Source organism: Wolffia australiana, chromosome 11 (assembly GCF_029677425.1).
Source record: "Wolffia australiana isolate 7733 chromosome 11, ASM2967742v1".
In the NCBI taxonomy this organism is placed as follows: Eukaryota; Viridiplantae; Streptophyta; class Magnoliopsida; order Alismatales; family Araceae; genus Wolffia; species Wolffia australiana.
This window is the reverse complement of record NC_135845.1, coordinates 12,222,446-12,238,089: the sequence shown is the minus strand read 5'-3', so window position 1 is coordinate 12,238,089 and position 15,644 is coordinate 12,222,446. Positions and strand designations below refer to the sequence as shown.

At 41.1% G+C, this 15,644-nt stretch overlaps 1 protein-coding gene and 1 long non-coding RNA gene across 2 annotated transcripts; one reads left to right on the top strand and one right to left on the bottom strand.

Moving 5' to 3' along the window:
* The first annotated feature begins 4,293 nt into the window (after positions 1-4,293).
* On the top strand, positions 4,294-5,531 carry LOC144709433 (transcription factor TCP3-like). The gene has a single exon (XM_078582985.1). It carries the CDS (start codon positions 4,463-4,465, stop codon positions 5,390-5,392), a length of 930 nt encoding a protein of 309 aa, XP_078439111.1. The 5' UTR covers positions 4,294-4,462; the 3' UTR covers positions 5,393-5,531.
* A 5,532-nt stretch (positions 5,532-11,063) lies between these two features.
* Positions 11,064-12,530, bottom strand: LOC144709762 (uncharacterized). The gene is made up of 2 exons (XR_013583101.1): positions 11,650-12,530; positions 11,064-11,570 (listed from the first exon to the last, which is right to left on the bottom strand). It is a non-coding gene; the product is annotated as an uncharacterized LOC144709762 (long non-coding RNA).
* Positions 12,531-15,644: the final 3,114 nt, after the last annotated feature.

Below are 15,644 nucleotides of genomic sequence, written 5' to 3'. Positions count from 1 at the left end.
ACCTCTATTATTCGACGTTTAATCACATGACCCGCCATTGTTGCGAGCGGACTGCTCAGGTAATGGTGCATGATTCGTAGGATAAGTCGGCATGAAATGAGCTTAACTGCAACATTCAATAGCTTGTAAGTTTTGGATGGCTGACAGGGTTTCTTTCAAAGTTGTTTATGACTCCCACCCACTTCTCCAGTTGTCACCAGTCTGGGATTCGAGATTGAAAGAGAGAGACAGAGACATAGAAATAGAGAGAGAGAGGGGCAGAGGGATAGAGAGAGAGTGAGAGAGACAGAGGAACAGAGAGAGAGAGAGGCTGCGGAATAGAGAGAGAGAGGAATTGAGAGAGAGAGAGAGGCAAAGGAATAGAGAGAGAGAGACAGATGAATAGAGAGAGAGAGAGAGAGAGCCAGGGCCGGTGGCACGAGAAGGAAAGAGAGAGAAGGCGAGAAGATGCAAATATCGTGTTCTGTAGTACAGTGAATCAAGAAGGCTGTTCGACTCCCCTATTTACGTCGCTTTCTTGTTTCTAATGCGTTGGAAGTAGCCTGGTCATGAGGAAGCTGTTCTCAACTTGGACTCCTGACTCCCCAAATCCAACGTCGACCTTCCATGGACCACTTATTGGACAGTGCTATCTCCGGTGCTCTCTCTAGTTCTTACTGCGATTCCTGTTGGGAGAAAATCCATATTCGGCCCTCCAAAAAGAATAACATCAAATCGATTCAGCCACATTTGAGCGCTCGGTCTTCTTCCACATGGCTAGAAAATCGATATCGTACTTTATCACATCATTGTCAGGAAATTTAAGAAAGTTTATTAGACAAAGAAATATCGCCAGCTTGGCTGCTTGATTTTTCACTTCTATGTAGAGTTTTATGGTAAAAACCCTGACCGTGGGCTTCGGAGAGAGAAATAGATGAATTTCTAATCAGTGCTGAAATTTCCGTCTCATTCACGTTGTCCTCAAATGAATGATTCCAAGGAGATATAATGACAGTGCGCAGATCGTGGCTGAATTTTACTAGGATAAAACCGGGAGATTCTGCTTCATAACACTTATATTCTGACCGTTCTCAAATTTTGCTCAAGCTCAGCTCGAAGGCCACTCGAGCAAGGGCCGAAAAATCTCCAAACACATAGCAAAACCGTCTTTTGGTTCCCCAATGTATTGTTTTATGTCCATCCCATTGAATGTTTGAAATATCATGATTTAGGGAACTAAAACTTCTCAGCTCATAGGAAAAACGAAAAAAATTACGAGACTCCACAAGTCTATCTAAACAGAATAAGAGCGTCACCATGAAGGTTTGTTTTTATCTCCTTAGACGCTGATTTATGTCCAGATCCTGACCGAGTACAGACGTAAAAGACTCTCTAACTTCCATTGACAGTCTTTCTCCAGCGGATGGTTACAACGCTGCCAACGTCAAGTGACGAGAAGGCGCCGTACATGCTTCACTGTCTGTCGTCTGCCCTGCGGGATCACCATCAATGGCGTGGTGGTCCTCGCCGCTGGATACTGCCGATTCTGGGGGAAGCTGTTGTCTCCGTTTGAAGTGGTTTTTCCAACATTTATACGAACGATATCAAGCAGATAGTCTTCTCCTCGTTGTTACTCCGCCGTAGTAGGAAAGGGAAAGTTGCCCGTGCTAAGGATAAGCATGAAGGAAAAGGGTAAGCTGTAACCATTGGAACCAGAATTTAAGGTTCGGCAGCATCTGGTGAATACCCGATCGTCCTTCTGTGGTATAGACATAAGCCAGTGCCTTTTCACGTTAATTAATCAGCTCTGTCGGGCGATAATTCTTGTCAAATCGCTATTCTCTTACCCGTTTTATCCGAGTGTATATTTTACATTCTTTTCGATTTTTCTTTCAAATTCCCTTCTTAAATTACTGTTTACATATCAATCAGAATATAATCTAGGCCTCTATTAATTTCTCCCTAGGTTTATGAATTAATATACACGTATATTTATAAATTAAAAATATTAATTCCCGTCTATTTATATACCCAGTTATCAGTATACACATCTATCGAACAAATTCCAAGTTCCTACCCTCTATATTTCTACAGGACTGTATGTATTGCTATCCATTCAACATAAATGTTTTCAATCTCTCTATTATAAACATATACATCCATCAGTATCACTGGTCTACATCAATGTATGTACATTTTGATTGCATCCTTTATGTGTGGATGTTTCTGATTTATTTTTATTATGAATATCTGATAATCATGACTTCATTGTTACTTGTCTTGATTGCTACTTTTTTTCTGTTTGAGTCTCATCCATAGATTTCTACACTGCTGTCATCGTCATCCAATATGTTCTACCCATTTCTGTATCATATTACTGTAGAGTATGATCTCTCTCGCGATCACTTACACTTTCTGTCACTCTCCCTCTTAATTACTCTCTATCATCCGTCGCTCCCTTACGATATTTTAACTATGTTTCATCTCAATTATTGTCTGCCAGTCTGATATATATGCATTAGGTTCTTCTTTTGCGGTCTCTTTATATCCATTATGGTTCATAGATTCCATAGACGTCAGTTTTTCCCTAGCTTTAGATAATGTCTTTTAGTCTCCGGAGTTCGCGAAACAGTATCGAGAAAGTGTCCAAAGAAACGAAGCCCATGGAATTGTCATCATCTGCTATTAACATCACAGTGCCTCCCCACCCACCGAACAGGGCGGATATGGGCTCCAATCGCAAGATGCCCCACCTTCGCACGTGATGAGAGAGGTCTGAAGGGCGTAACGCTGTAGGGAGATAAATGATAAATCAAATGTGGAGTGGACAAAACAAGTCCCGCGGCCGCCGAATAATGGAGCTGGCCTCTGTGGTCACCTTCGCTGCTCCCTCTGTCGGAACCTACCATTCATAGACACCCAGGCGGGCGGCTTGATAGTTTTTTAAAGGCGAGAGAAATACGTATGAAGAGCATTTTGGAATAGTGAGGAGAAATCGATAAAGAGGCCAGAGAATCCCCCCCCCCTCCCCCCAACCAGCTCAACTGACGCGATTTAACAAAAATATAGACAGATATTCGGATTCAGACAGAGACGTAGAGAGAGAGAGTGCCGGCGGCGCCGACTTCTGCAGACTATCCTATCTCTTTCTTTCTACGTCGCTCTTTTTTATCTTTCTGCTGGGCGAAAGCGATGGGCTCGACAGAGGGAGGATAGAGTCACCGTTATGTGACTGTCCGGACACCCAAGTCTGGATTCGTGTGCCCTGACGACACGGATTCGACCGTTCTTCGGGTAGGAACAGTAACCCACCTCCGGGCTTCTTTCGCGTACCAAGAACTTACTTTCATCCCCGAAGGAGAAAAGAGGTAGTAAGCACTTTGTAGAGAAATAGGGGGATAGGGTGACAGATGAAAGCTGCTGAGAGTTAGAGAGAGAGAGAGGCCTGTTGGCATGGTTACATGCAAAACGGCATATTTTTGAAAGATCGGCGTCGAGCCCACAAATTTTCACCAGCAAATGTCTGTAAAATTACGGATGAAGGAAATCCAAGAGTTAATTTGCTATTGGACTTGGTTCTTTCTGGTTCGTCCCTCATAAAAAATTTCCACAAGTATTGTTGTAAGATAGTTCATTAATTGTTTGAATTGGCAGTCCAAACTCTATATCGGCTAATTATCGTTTCTGGAAATTTCGAGGGAGCTTCAGATCCTAGATATCCCACCCTGTGCAAACGAATTCCTCCATCAGAACTCAAGAGAATTATTCTGGGGGGCTGATTTCTGTCTACCTGAGAGAAAAACTTTTTTGGTTTCGTACCGAGACATCAAAGAAAAATTCCGGAAATTTCCTGCTCTCGCTTGATGAACACACCCATCAACGTCTATTTTTTTCTGGACAATTCGAATGTTCATGTCATGCGTCTCCTACTACCCTTGTTTCTTCTTCTAATTCCCTTCAACCCTAAACCTTGTAGAAATCTGTGATCAACTTGTATTCTCTCTCTCTCTCTCTCTCTCTCTCTCTCTCTCTCGCTCTTTTTCTCTCTCTCTTCTAAACAGCACAGATCAATCACGACAAGAGGTAAACACACGGTCGATCGAAAAAGGTTAGAAAAAGTCAACATAAACGCCCGATTTGCTTATACACGCGACGCATGACAGTAGCGATGGTAGTCGATGCTTTCAGATCTTGGGGGAAAAAGCTGCGCGGAATTTGACGCAGAGAGGACGGACGGTAAATCCGATACCATGCTGAAATAAACTGCGAGCGACAGACATGTCCACAGTTTTCTCGGGAGCAGCGAGTCTGGGCCCCAAAAGAGGGCCCTTTCTCCTACCTCCGCCCAGTCCCTCTGCGCAGCGTTTGTTTTATTGCTCTCTCCCTTTCTCTCTCCTCTTTTACCCATCTCCGATCTTCTTCTCCAATGGAGGCGGCGAAGAATTAGGGTGTGTATGGAGAATTAGGGTTTCGACATGCGCGTATGGAGGAGAGCCAGCGCCGCCAACGAGGGCACCCGCTGGGCCGCCAGCAGCAGCTGCCGGGGAGGCTGGCGGCGCTGAAGGACACCATGGGGGAGATAGTGGAGGTCGAGGGGGGCCACATTGTGAGGTCAACGGGGAGAAAGGACCGCCATAGCAAGGTTTTCACGGCTAAGGGACCGAGGGACCGCCGCGTACGTCTCTCGGCCCACACCGCTATCCAGTTCTACGACGTGCAGGACCGGCTCGGCTACGACCGCCCGAGCAAGGCCGTCGACTGGCTCATCAAGCACGCCAAGGCCGCCATCGACGAGCTCGCCGAGCTCCCTCCATGGAACCCCACGGCCACCCAGAGCTCTCCTCTCCAGCAAGACTCCGGCTTGGGCCGAAAACGAGCGGCGGAGCCCGGACCGGTGGCGCCTCCGGCATTCGTCTTCGGGGCCGGCAACTTCTTGCCGGCTTCTCTCGAATCAGACTCCATAGCCGACACCATCAAGCACTTCTTCCCTGTCTCCTCCGCCGGGCCAGGCCAGGATCTCCGCCTCTCTCTTCAGTCCTTCCACGACCCGATTCTCCAGCACCAGCACCAGAACCAGTCCATCTTCGCCGGCCCGTCTTCCCCCGGCTGGCCCGATCTAAACCTGCACGCCTCTTATCCTTGGAACAGCGACGACGGAGGAGGAGGGATTGGGTTTGCTGTGCCACTACAGTCGGTGCTCGGGCAGGGCCAGTTTCTCGCCCAGAGGGGTCCCCTTCAGTCCATTGGATCTCCGCATATCCGGGCTTGGCCGGACGTGGCGATGGCGCCGCCGTTCGCGGCGGCGCCGGGCGGGTTCTCGGAGTTCCGCGTTCCGGCGCGCATCCGCGGCGAGGAGGAGCACGACGGCGTTTCCCGGAAGGCGTCGTCTACTTCTTCGTCTTCTGGTCCTTGAGGATGGGAGTTTTCGTTTGAGGTTGGATCTGTGTCTTCCTCGTGGAGAAACCTGTGTTTGTTCCCTCCTACGTGCCTCGCTTCATTGCTCTTATTGTTCTTGTCATCGTCTGCGTAAGAGATGCGGTTCACTCATCTGAGATCAGGGTGGCAATTGTTCTCCCTCCCTCGAAGGCGAACGCTCCGTGGAAAACTGAAGCGGAAATTTCTCTTCGGCCAATGATCTCATTTCTGCATGCTGCTTGTTGCCCGTTACTATAGTTCATTTTTACTGGCTCCAACAGACATGGTTCATTTCTTCTGGCGGAGATTCCAGTTCCCCTTCATCATCATCATCGTGATCGTCATCGTCATCTTTTTCATCTTGATCATCATCATCTTCTCTCTCCTCTAATTATTGTTATTATTCTCCTTCCGCTTCCTCTCATATTTCTGATTTTTCTTTCTTCTTCTACTTCTTTAGAGGGTACTCTTGTTCTCTGTTTCTCATTATACCTTCTTCTTCTTCTTCTCCTTCTTCTTCTTCATCTTCTTCTTCTTCTTCTGCCTCATCTTCTTCGTCTCGTTGTTCTTCCTGTTCCACGACAAGCTTGTACGTATTATTATTATTAATCTCATATTTGTTTATGCTCATTCATCCTGTTCATGTTCATTTGCATGTTCTATTTCTTCTCTTCATCCAATCGCTGTTTTTCTTTTACTTATTTTTTGTAGCCTTCATGCATTTCTCCTATTATCCTCTTCTAACTACCCATCTTCCTCAACCTTTTATTCTGGTTCTTAACTTTCTTCTTTGTCTTCCTTTCATTCTTCTTCTTTGTGGTGTTGTTCTTCTATTTCCATACTAGGTTCTTCTTCTTCTTCTCCTTCTTCTTCTTCTTCTTCTTCTTCTTCTTCTTCTTCTCCTTCTTCTTCTTCTTCTTCTCCTTCTTCTTCTCCTTCTTCTTCTTCTTCTCCTTCTTCTTCTTCTTCTTCTTCTTCTTCTCCTTCTTCTTCTTCTTCTCCTTCTTCTTCTACTTCTTCCTCTCCTTCTTCTTCTTCTTCTTCTCCTTCTTCTTCTACTTCTTCTTCTCCTTCTTCTTCTTCTTCTTCTTCTCCTTCTTCTTCTTCTTCTTCTTTTTCTTTTTCTTCTTCTTCTTCTTCTTCTTCTTCTTCTTCTTCTTCTTCTTCTCCTCCTCCTCCTCCTCCTCTTCCTTCTTCTTCTTCTTCTTCTTCTTCTTCTCCTTCTTCTTCTTCTTCTTCTTGTTCTTCTTCTTCTTCTTCGTCTTTTGCTTCTTCTTCTTATTCTTTGCATATTTTATGCTTCTTCTGCTTCTTCTTATTTTTATATTTTATGCTTCTTCTTCTTCTTATTTTTCTTTTTCATTTTTCTTATAATTTATGATTCTTCTTCTTTTTCTTTTCTTATTTTGTGATTTTATTTCTTCTTCTTCTTTTCATATTTTGTGATTAATCTTTTTTTTCTTGTTCTTCTTCTTGTTGTTGTTTTCATATTTTATGATTCTTATTCTCCCTCTTTCTCTTGTTGGTCCCATTGTTCCCTTTTTTTATATTTCTGTTCTTCTTTGTCCCGTACCATTTTAATCTTTTTTTTTTTGCTGCTTTTTTATTTTGTTTCTTTGTGTTTTTCCTTGTCTTGTTTTTTAAATTATTGTACTTCTTTCTACATGCCATACATGTAGAACTTTTCAGGAATTAAATGGGATGATAATGAATGTGTTGCAGCACTCCATGTGAGTTTTAGAACTATTTCTATGGGCTAGTGAGAAAATTTTAGAAATTTTGGTTTGGAGCTTCAAAGGAGGAGATATTATGGTGTGGGCCTCATCTTGGAACACTCCAAAGTTCTCTTTGATATCTCTTTTAATGGGGAGCACCAAACTCAAATGAAGGAGCTTGAAGAACTCAAATTTAAACAATGGGGATGATATAAAAGAATGACACGGACAGAAAAATGACATCATATACAATGCCCTACGTCAAAAGTTATCTTCCTCTTCCTCCTTATCTCGTTCTGGATGTGCTCTTAGAACTGGCTAGACAACAGGCAAAAGGATCTCTAGAATCCTGGTTTTTTAAGTTGGTTAAAGTAAGCAAATTTTTTGGTTGATCCTTTTCTCATCATTTTATTCCAGAAAAAATGCGCGCTCTTGATGATACATAAGGAAAAGGAATTGGAGGCTCAAGAAATAAGCATCGATGAAAAAAAATAAATCTGAAGTTCACCATCATCACCATTGATTTCCCTATTTTTCATTTATTTTACATCACTTTCACTCCCTAGTTTCCCCTTTTCTGAAAACGTTTCTGTAAAGAATACATGGTTTTCTCTTCTGAACCATATACCCTATCTATAACATATGTATACCTAAAAATCATTAAAAATTCACAAACCTGCCATTTCAAATTTTCCATTCATACTCCACTAAAATCCTGTTCATATGGCGTTTGGAATTCTATTTTATTTTGAGGTACCCCACCCCAGTTCATTCGTAGACATAGCCAAAATTTTCCTAAACTTGAGCTCTTTTTGGGGTCTACTGTTCCTCAACGTCACCGAATGCTGGAAAGTATATTCCTCCTTATTTAAATGTTAAAAAATTAAATAATAATGATAAAATAGATAAAAAGGGTTCTTCTTATTTCTACTTGAGCTTATGCATCGGAAAAAATGCTAAGTAATCAAACATGAGAAATTGACGTAGTCAAGGTGAAATATGATATCATTTTATCCAATGAGATTACGTAGTCAAGGTGAAGTATGAGTATAGACTCATACCCAATGAGATTTGCTCTGAACATCTCATTATCTGGACCTTGCCAAACTTTTCCTTAACATCAGTTGCTTTTGGGGTCTATTGTTGCTCTACCTCACCAAATTCTGGAAACTCTATTCCTCGGCTCTAAATTTACAAAATAATCATAAACTATAAAAAAGTGTTTTTATATAAAACTATAAACTATATGGATACAGAAATTACTATGTGGTCAGGTATGAGGGATTGACCGAGATAGGATGAAATGCGATATTATTTACTATAGTATAGACTCATACCCAGTGGGAATTCCTTTTCATATCTAATTATGCAGGCATAATGAAAATTTTCCAAAACTTGAGTTATTTTTGGAGTCCATTGCTGCTTGACTTCATTGAATGCTGGAATTATTTTTGGAGTCCATTGCTGCTTGACTTCATCAAATGCTGGAAAGTAAATAATAAACATAAATTATATAAAAGGGTTATGCATATTTAAATTGCTAAGTGGTTAGATATGAGGGATTGACCTGGACAGGGTGACATATAAATATCATTTACTATAGAACAAACACATAACTAATGATATTTAATCTGAATATCTGATTACGTTAATGTAGAAAAAAGTTTCCTAAATTTGAGATGCTTTGGGGGTCTACTGTTGCACGACATCACCGAATGCTGGATAGTATATTAATCAGTTTTTAAGTGTTAAAAATAAATAATAACCAAAAATTATATAAAATCCTTCTTATTATTTCTACTTGGTCTTATGAATATAGAAAATGCTAAGTTGTTAGATATGAGGTATTGACCTAGATAGGGTAAAATGTGATATCATTTGCTAGATTATAGACTCATGCCCAGTGAGAATTATTCTGAATATCTCATGGCTACCAGCGCATTCTGGAACCACAAGAAAGTGGATCATGGTTATGATTGTATTTCTAAGGGATATTCCTAGTTAAAGGTCTGCCTGGTAGTTTTCACACTTTGTCGTTATGTTTTGAGGTCACTAGAGTCAATGAAATATCCAAAATAAATAAAATGGATTAGTTTTCTATTAAATTAAGTCTCTTTTTTCATGTTAATTGTTGATTTAGTCTCTTTTATTTAGAAAAAATAAAAGGGAAGTCTAGTGTCATTTTAATTATTAATTTAGTCTCTTTTATTTTAAAAAATAAAGGGAAGTCTAGTATCATGTTCATTATTAATTTAGTTTATTTTATTTAAAAAATAAAAGGGAAATCTAGTATCATGTTAATTATTAATTTAGTCTCTTTTATTTTAAGTTGTCATATATTTTTTATATTTTAACTAGATTTTATTTTGGGGAAATATTTTGGACTTTAATGACTTTCTCTTGGTTTATTTGGATTTTTGGACAAGTCGGAAGCCAATTCATTTAAATTGTGTGTAATCATTGACCAGAACAAAAATACATGGCAAGATTTATCATTTGAATAATCACAGACATGCCACTATGCAATCCGGATTCACAGTAAATATGTTCATTAAGCATAGTAACTGTGAAGAAGCTCATGGAATCAGGAAAGAATTATAAAATTGGTGAATTTAAATTGCAGTAAATGTGAAGTGAAATTGGACATGTGTGGGAGCATGATAAAATATGGTGTCAAAATCCACATTAATGCAACTTCAAAATCACGAGATCTGCGGAAATGTCAAATAATTTATTTGTTTAATGTAATTTATTTTAATAAAAAGGCACACGTTTTGAGAATTTGAGGAAACACTTTTGACGAACATACATGTATGAAGTCAACACTTAATTGACGAATATTTGATGAATATTAGGAATCTGACAGATGAAGGAAAATTTTGAGGAAAAAGCAACCTACACCTACAACAATCCATCTGTAAAATGGAATAACTAGCATTTGGATTGAGGTTTAGATTGAAATTTGAGGGATCATCTTTTCCTTCCCTTTATCCATTGGATAATTGGCCAATAAATAGACCCTCGCCTCCATGAAAAAGCCACATTAGGTTATCTCATATATTAGTGGTCTGAGTGAAAAAAACTAATTTCATGATCTACCAAGATCTCACGGTGAGAATGGTATATGGAAGTTTGAAGCCAAAGAATAGGTGGGAGGGCTCTTTGATATCTCCAAACCACCTTCCTCTTTGTGGAATGTGTGGAAACTTATAATCTCATGTTCTGGAGAACACCCACCCATCCACATTCATCCATCGATCAACACCCAAAGATAGATATTTAAATCATATGACTTGTCATCTTCATCCACTATGCCCCCTTATTCCATTTAAATTAATGCTATATTCATTGACTATAACATATATCTATCTCCATCATCTTCCTATTTCACCAAATTCATGATGTTTTAAAATATCTTTTTGCATCATCTGATCACCTGTTTTATTCCTCAATTATTTTCCTATTGAAATGACCCTTTGTCATATCTATAAATTCATATTGTTTTTTCAGAGTCAATATTTATATAAGTTTAAATGATTCAATCAGTAAGATATTTAATTATTCCCTAAATTTATTAAATGGAAGAATTATTATACATAAAGTAATGGCAGATGATTTCGTTGAAACATTGGTATTATCCTTTATACTATTTCGATCCAACTTGTAGCTTGACAACACTTTGTAGATATCTTGATTTTATATAACGGGTATATGATTAACTAATTTAGACACTAGACAGAGGATGGTAAGTTGGGCACCAAATAAATATCTAGCTTTTGGAGCTACTAACTAGCTACATTGACCTAGAGTGCAACACATGTATGGTGCCTTGAGCATGGATGGATAAACAGAATTTCATGAATTTTTTTGTTTAATTTTTAAATGACATTAAGTCACATTTATTTGGAATATCTTCTCAAGTTCCCTTGCAATCTCAATGCTGGGAAATTGATATCTAGTAGTGCTATTCGCAAATATAAAAATAAGACTTGATATGTCGTTTACACTTGAATGTGCGTAAAGATTTGAAAAAATGCAGCTTTAAGAAACTCATGTGTCACTAGTCGTATGAAGAAAGCATGTGAAGACGGACGTCGTTGGGGACGTCGTCCGGTCGACACCGAATATGATGGTACAGAGCCGATAGAAGATGATGGTATCGAACGTCGACAGTGTCATCATCCGACGGATCAAAACCCTAACGGGTCGATGTAACTACGATGCGATGAATGTCCTACGTGTCGTATGTGCAGGCTCCAACTCGAGGGAGGCGCCGAGCTCCAAGCTTGGACGAGTCACCAGGTGATGACGACAGTGGCCTCTCAAACCTTGCCGGAGCGACGAAGGCGTCTACAACCGAAGGGAATCTATCCGTAGGCTCGCACATAACGGACGGTCTCGTCCGTACCGGCAAGCCACTCAGTTTGTCTTAATTCTCTCAATTAGTCCTCTCTCACCTACCTAGCCCGAGCGCGGTGGAGTCAAGACGAAAGTAAACTGCAAGCGGTAACTAAACGAGAGACGGGAGGGGACGGAATACCTCGTCAGTGTGGCTCATGGTGCAGAATTCATCGTCGTCAGCGGCGATTCGGAGCGAGTGGAGCTGAGAGACATTGGAGAGCAGACGACAGCTCGACAAGTAGTAATGCTGGAGCTGTAGGTAAAGGTCGGAGGAACCAAGGAGCGGAGAAGTGCAGCAGTCTCGGCTCAAGCCACCCTCCGGTCTTGATCGACGGACGCGGGATATCGTTCTGTCAACGTAGATGGCGAGCACGTCGGTCGGGCTCACACTGGCCCCAGGAGCAACTTTCTCGTCACCGGTGAGTTCTCGACGCACTTGGGAGTCAGCTGGTGATGTTGCCGGTTCCGGAGGACTAGGGGGTCAAACACTTGGTGGAGGAAGATCTTCGTCGAGTTCCCCCCCCCACCCCCAGTCAACCAGGTGTCGCCAACGATTCCAAGCTCGGTCGCCTGTTCATTCAGCTTCTTTGGCCCCGTCTCAAGTGCAGGCCGTTGACCAAAGGCGGAGCAATCTGCAGATTCGAGAAGACGGCTGAATAATCGCCTGTTCAGGTCCTTCCTGAGGCACACACACGGATCGGTCGATCGGGTACCCTGCGCTTCCTCAAGCAAGAAATCCGATTGACGGACTGTCCGTTCGTAATTTCGTGGCGGGAATCTTCCACTCGGACGCTCCAGATCGTTGGCGGTCTCAAGTGACCGTGGCTTGCCCAGAATGAAATTTGTCCAGCAAATTCATATGTGGGGAATGCCCAGTGAACTAGATGCCGGATCGTTCTGCAAGCAGGTAAATCCCTTCTCCAACCTATTTAACTCTCCCCAGCTCCTCCTCCGTGATCTTCTCTTGAACAAGGAGGGAGACCAACAAAAACACGATATACTTCCTTCCTTAGTTCTTCTTGGTCTAAGATGGCTAGGGCGCTCCCCTCTTCCCTTATAAGAGGGGAAGAGGTTAATGGGCCCCCTTAGCTGGGTCAACAAGGGGGTAGAGTCCATTGGGGGCCCTTATATAATGGGCCCCCATTACATATAGAAAGGGGAAATTAAGACACAAAAAAGGAAGAGAAAACAAGGGAAGAAGGCCATAGGGAGGGGAATCCAAAAATGACTAAGGATCCCTCCCAGTGACACTGACGAAGGATGTACGAGACGTGTCGCAAACGCGACAAAAACACGCAATGAGACGAGAAAACATGTAACACGAGAGAGAATGACAAAAAAAAAAACGCGATAAATTGAGCGATTTCACCCGATCTTTGACGATGGTGGCGAGCGGCGCAGACAACATCGTCGACGATCTCCAATGGCGTGCGCTATCAGCATGTATTTATGACATCGTTTGAGTCACATATTTTTTGTGGAAAGCTTTATTTACTTGAAAGTGTCACTTCCGTCGTGTCTTTTTTAGTAGTCTTGATCTCCACCTGAGTCATATTTTATGTAAGTCTAGTAAAGTTTATTTTTTCTTGGTTTGCTATGCAAGTATTCACTTAGACATTCATGGCTACATTACAAAATTATTATTTTTCAATCGTGAGTGGGCATGTAAGTATTCAGCTTCATCCTCATAATTGTTAGTATCCTGACTATGTCATTTATGTGACAATAAATTTTATTTATCAGATGAATATCTGAGAGATACAGAAGAAATATTACAAAAATTGACCTTGAAATCCTTCCAAGATTCAGATAAATGTTCCCAGCCAAGTAGTGGAGAACTCTTGTTTCTCTCAAGTCCTGATTATATTCTATATTGCTTTATCGCCTCTCCTACATTTCTACATAATTATAACCAGCATTTGACTACATTGTGCAAGCTGAAGTAAGGTCATAGGTGTGTTGGTTATATGATAACTAAAATATTAATGGGTCATCAATTTCAATGGTGATAATGACTTAATACTTGATTTCACTACACAAAAGAGGGTGATGAGAAAATGGTCTTAGAAGTGAGGACATATAAAACAGAATTTGGGTTAAATATGTTGTTTTAAGGCTCTGGTTCATGCAACAACTTTAATTAATGTATCCTTACTTAGAATAGACTACATAAAGGTCGACCTACAAGGAGCAGGTAATGAGAGAGTAAATTGTAATTTGAATTATTTTAAAATAATTTTTAGTTAATTTTATTATTTTCCGTATTTTTAGTTATTACTGATGTGAAAATAAATGAACTGAAAGAAAACCAGTCAAAACTATTTTAAATAAATAAAATAAATATTTATGTTCTTCCTTACAAGTTTCCATAATTTATAATGATTTCTTAGAATCTTTGATATTTTTTATAGTGAAAAATAAGATTTAGGCCGCCCTTCTTGTGACAAAATTTTCAGCGAATGCCGCTTCAACCGGCAGCCGAATTAAGCAGAAAAAATAGTAGACAAAACATTATAAATTTTGCTATAGAAGGAATGTTTGACTGGTGGTTGAGGTATTGGAAAGCTTAAAGTCTAGGCTATCCATTAGTTTATGATGTCATATAATATCTATAGAATGCACAACTGAATTGTTTGTTGTATTTTTTAACGAATAAAAAGGAAAAAAAATTATAATCTAGGAATCCATGTTTTCAATGAAATAAATAAAAATAGAGCTTAGGAGAATAAATAATAAATTTCTCATTTTATCCTCATATAGTAAATAATTCAAGTGAAAATCTAAAATAAGTTGTAAAAACAAGTGTAAAAGCACGATTTGAATGATCTGATTTTCTGTTATCAAATACCACCCAATGAAATCGTTGCTAGTCCCTTAACAATGTCCTTTAAGTTTTTATTAGGACATTCAACCATCCTTGAAAACTAATATATAGGGAGTGAAGTGTTAGAAATATCAATCACTTAGCAATACATGATACCTTCCTTGACAATGTAGACGTGAACCTGTAAAGAACATGTAAATCAACCCCCTTACAGCTTGGAAAGAGCTGATGAAGATGAGAATGGGAATCTACTTTTCTCCGGTTCTGATATTATCGACAAGAGTGAGCTCACAAATGTGAATGGGGAGGTGGTCCTTGCATCTCTCAAGGCTATGGTGACAGAGCAAGCGAGCCTACTCCATCAGAAACGTCTTTGGAGCCATCAGCATTGTCATTGATGGCCTGCCGTTTTGTGTCCAGCCCGGCCGGCATGCCAAGGCAAAGGTGAAAACACCCGGGTTCAAATATCCTGGGTAAAGCACCTCTCGGCATTCAAACGTTTTGCTTTTCGTTGACACATGCTTATTATGTTCATTTTTTTTCTGTGTTCGTATGTTCGTGTTTGTCATGTTCATTTTCGTGTCGCCATGTGTCATGTTGTTTCATCTCGTCATGTTGTGGTCATGTTTGTTTTTTTTTGTTTTAAAGAAAAGGGCCCTTCGACCCATACCAAAGGATGGTGTACCCTTGGTAATGGCCATCATGTCCCTATATAAGGGCACGATGAATGCCCTAACAAACTTAGACCTGTTGTTTTTTAAGTTGACTTTTTATCGTCTACTAGTCTCATCAAGGAGGTAGAGGAAGATGAAAGAGGGGAGAAGAGAGGAGAAGGGACAGCGTAGGGGAAGCTTTGCCTGCCTAACCTGTTGTGCACCGCCTTTCCATCTTCGCATGACCAACCGACCCCGCACCGCGCAACCCGCGCTACACTATTGGCACCTGCGGGAGCCATCGCGCTTGCTGGTTGCACTGGGCCTCGTCACCAGCCACTCCTCATGGTGCATGCAACCTTCCAAACTGCCAAGCGCTACCTTCTAGAGTCTGCACTAAGCGCGCACAACCATCCAATATCCGCGAACCATTGCCGGATAGTCTGTTAAGCTGCAACGTGAGACCAGTTGGCATACCCCCGTGTGATCAGTTAATGCACTGTCGTACGACCAGGTCCATCACTGCCGCTATGCACGTCTTTGATGCGACTGCACCACGGCACCCTAGCTAAAGGCCGCTGCACCCTGCATTCGTTGAACCCGCTCCAAAGGAACCGACAAACCATGCCATGTGATCAGCTCCCGCGTAGTTGACCA

What these genes read in the sequence shown, in the direction of transcription:
- LOC144709433 (XM_078582985.1), top strand. Translation starts at nt 4,463, where the DNA reads ATGGAGGAGAGCCAGCGCCGCCAACGAGGGCACCCGCTGGGCCGCCAG.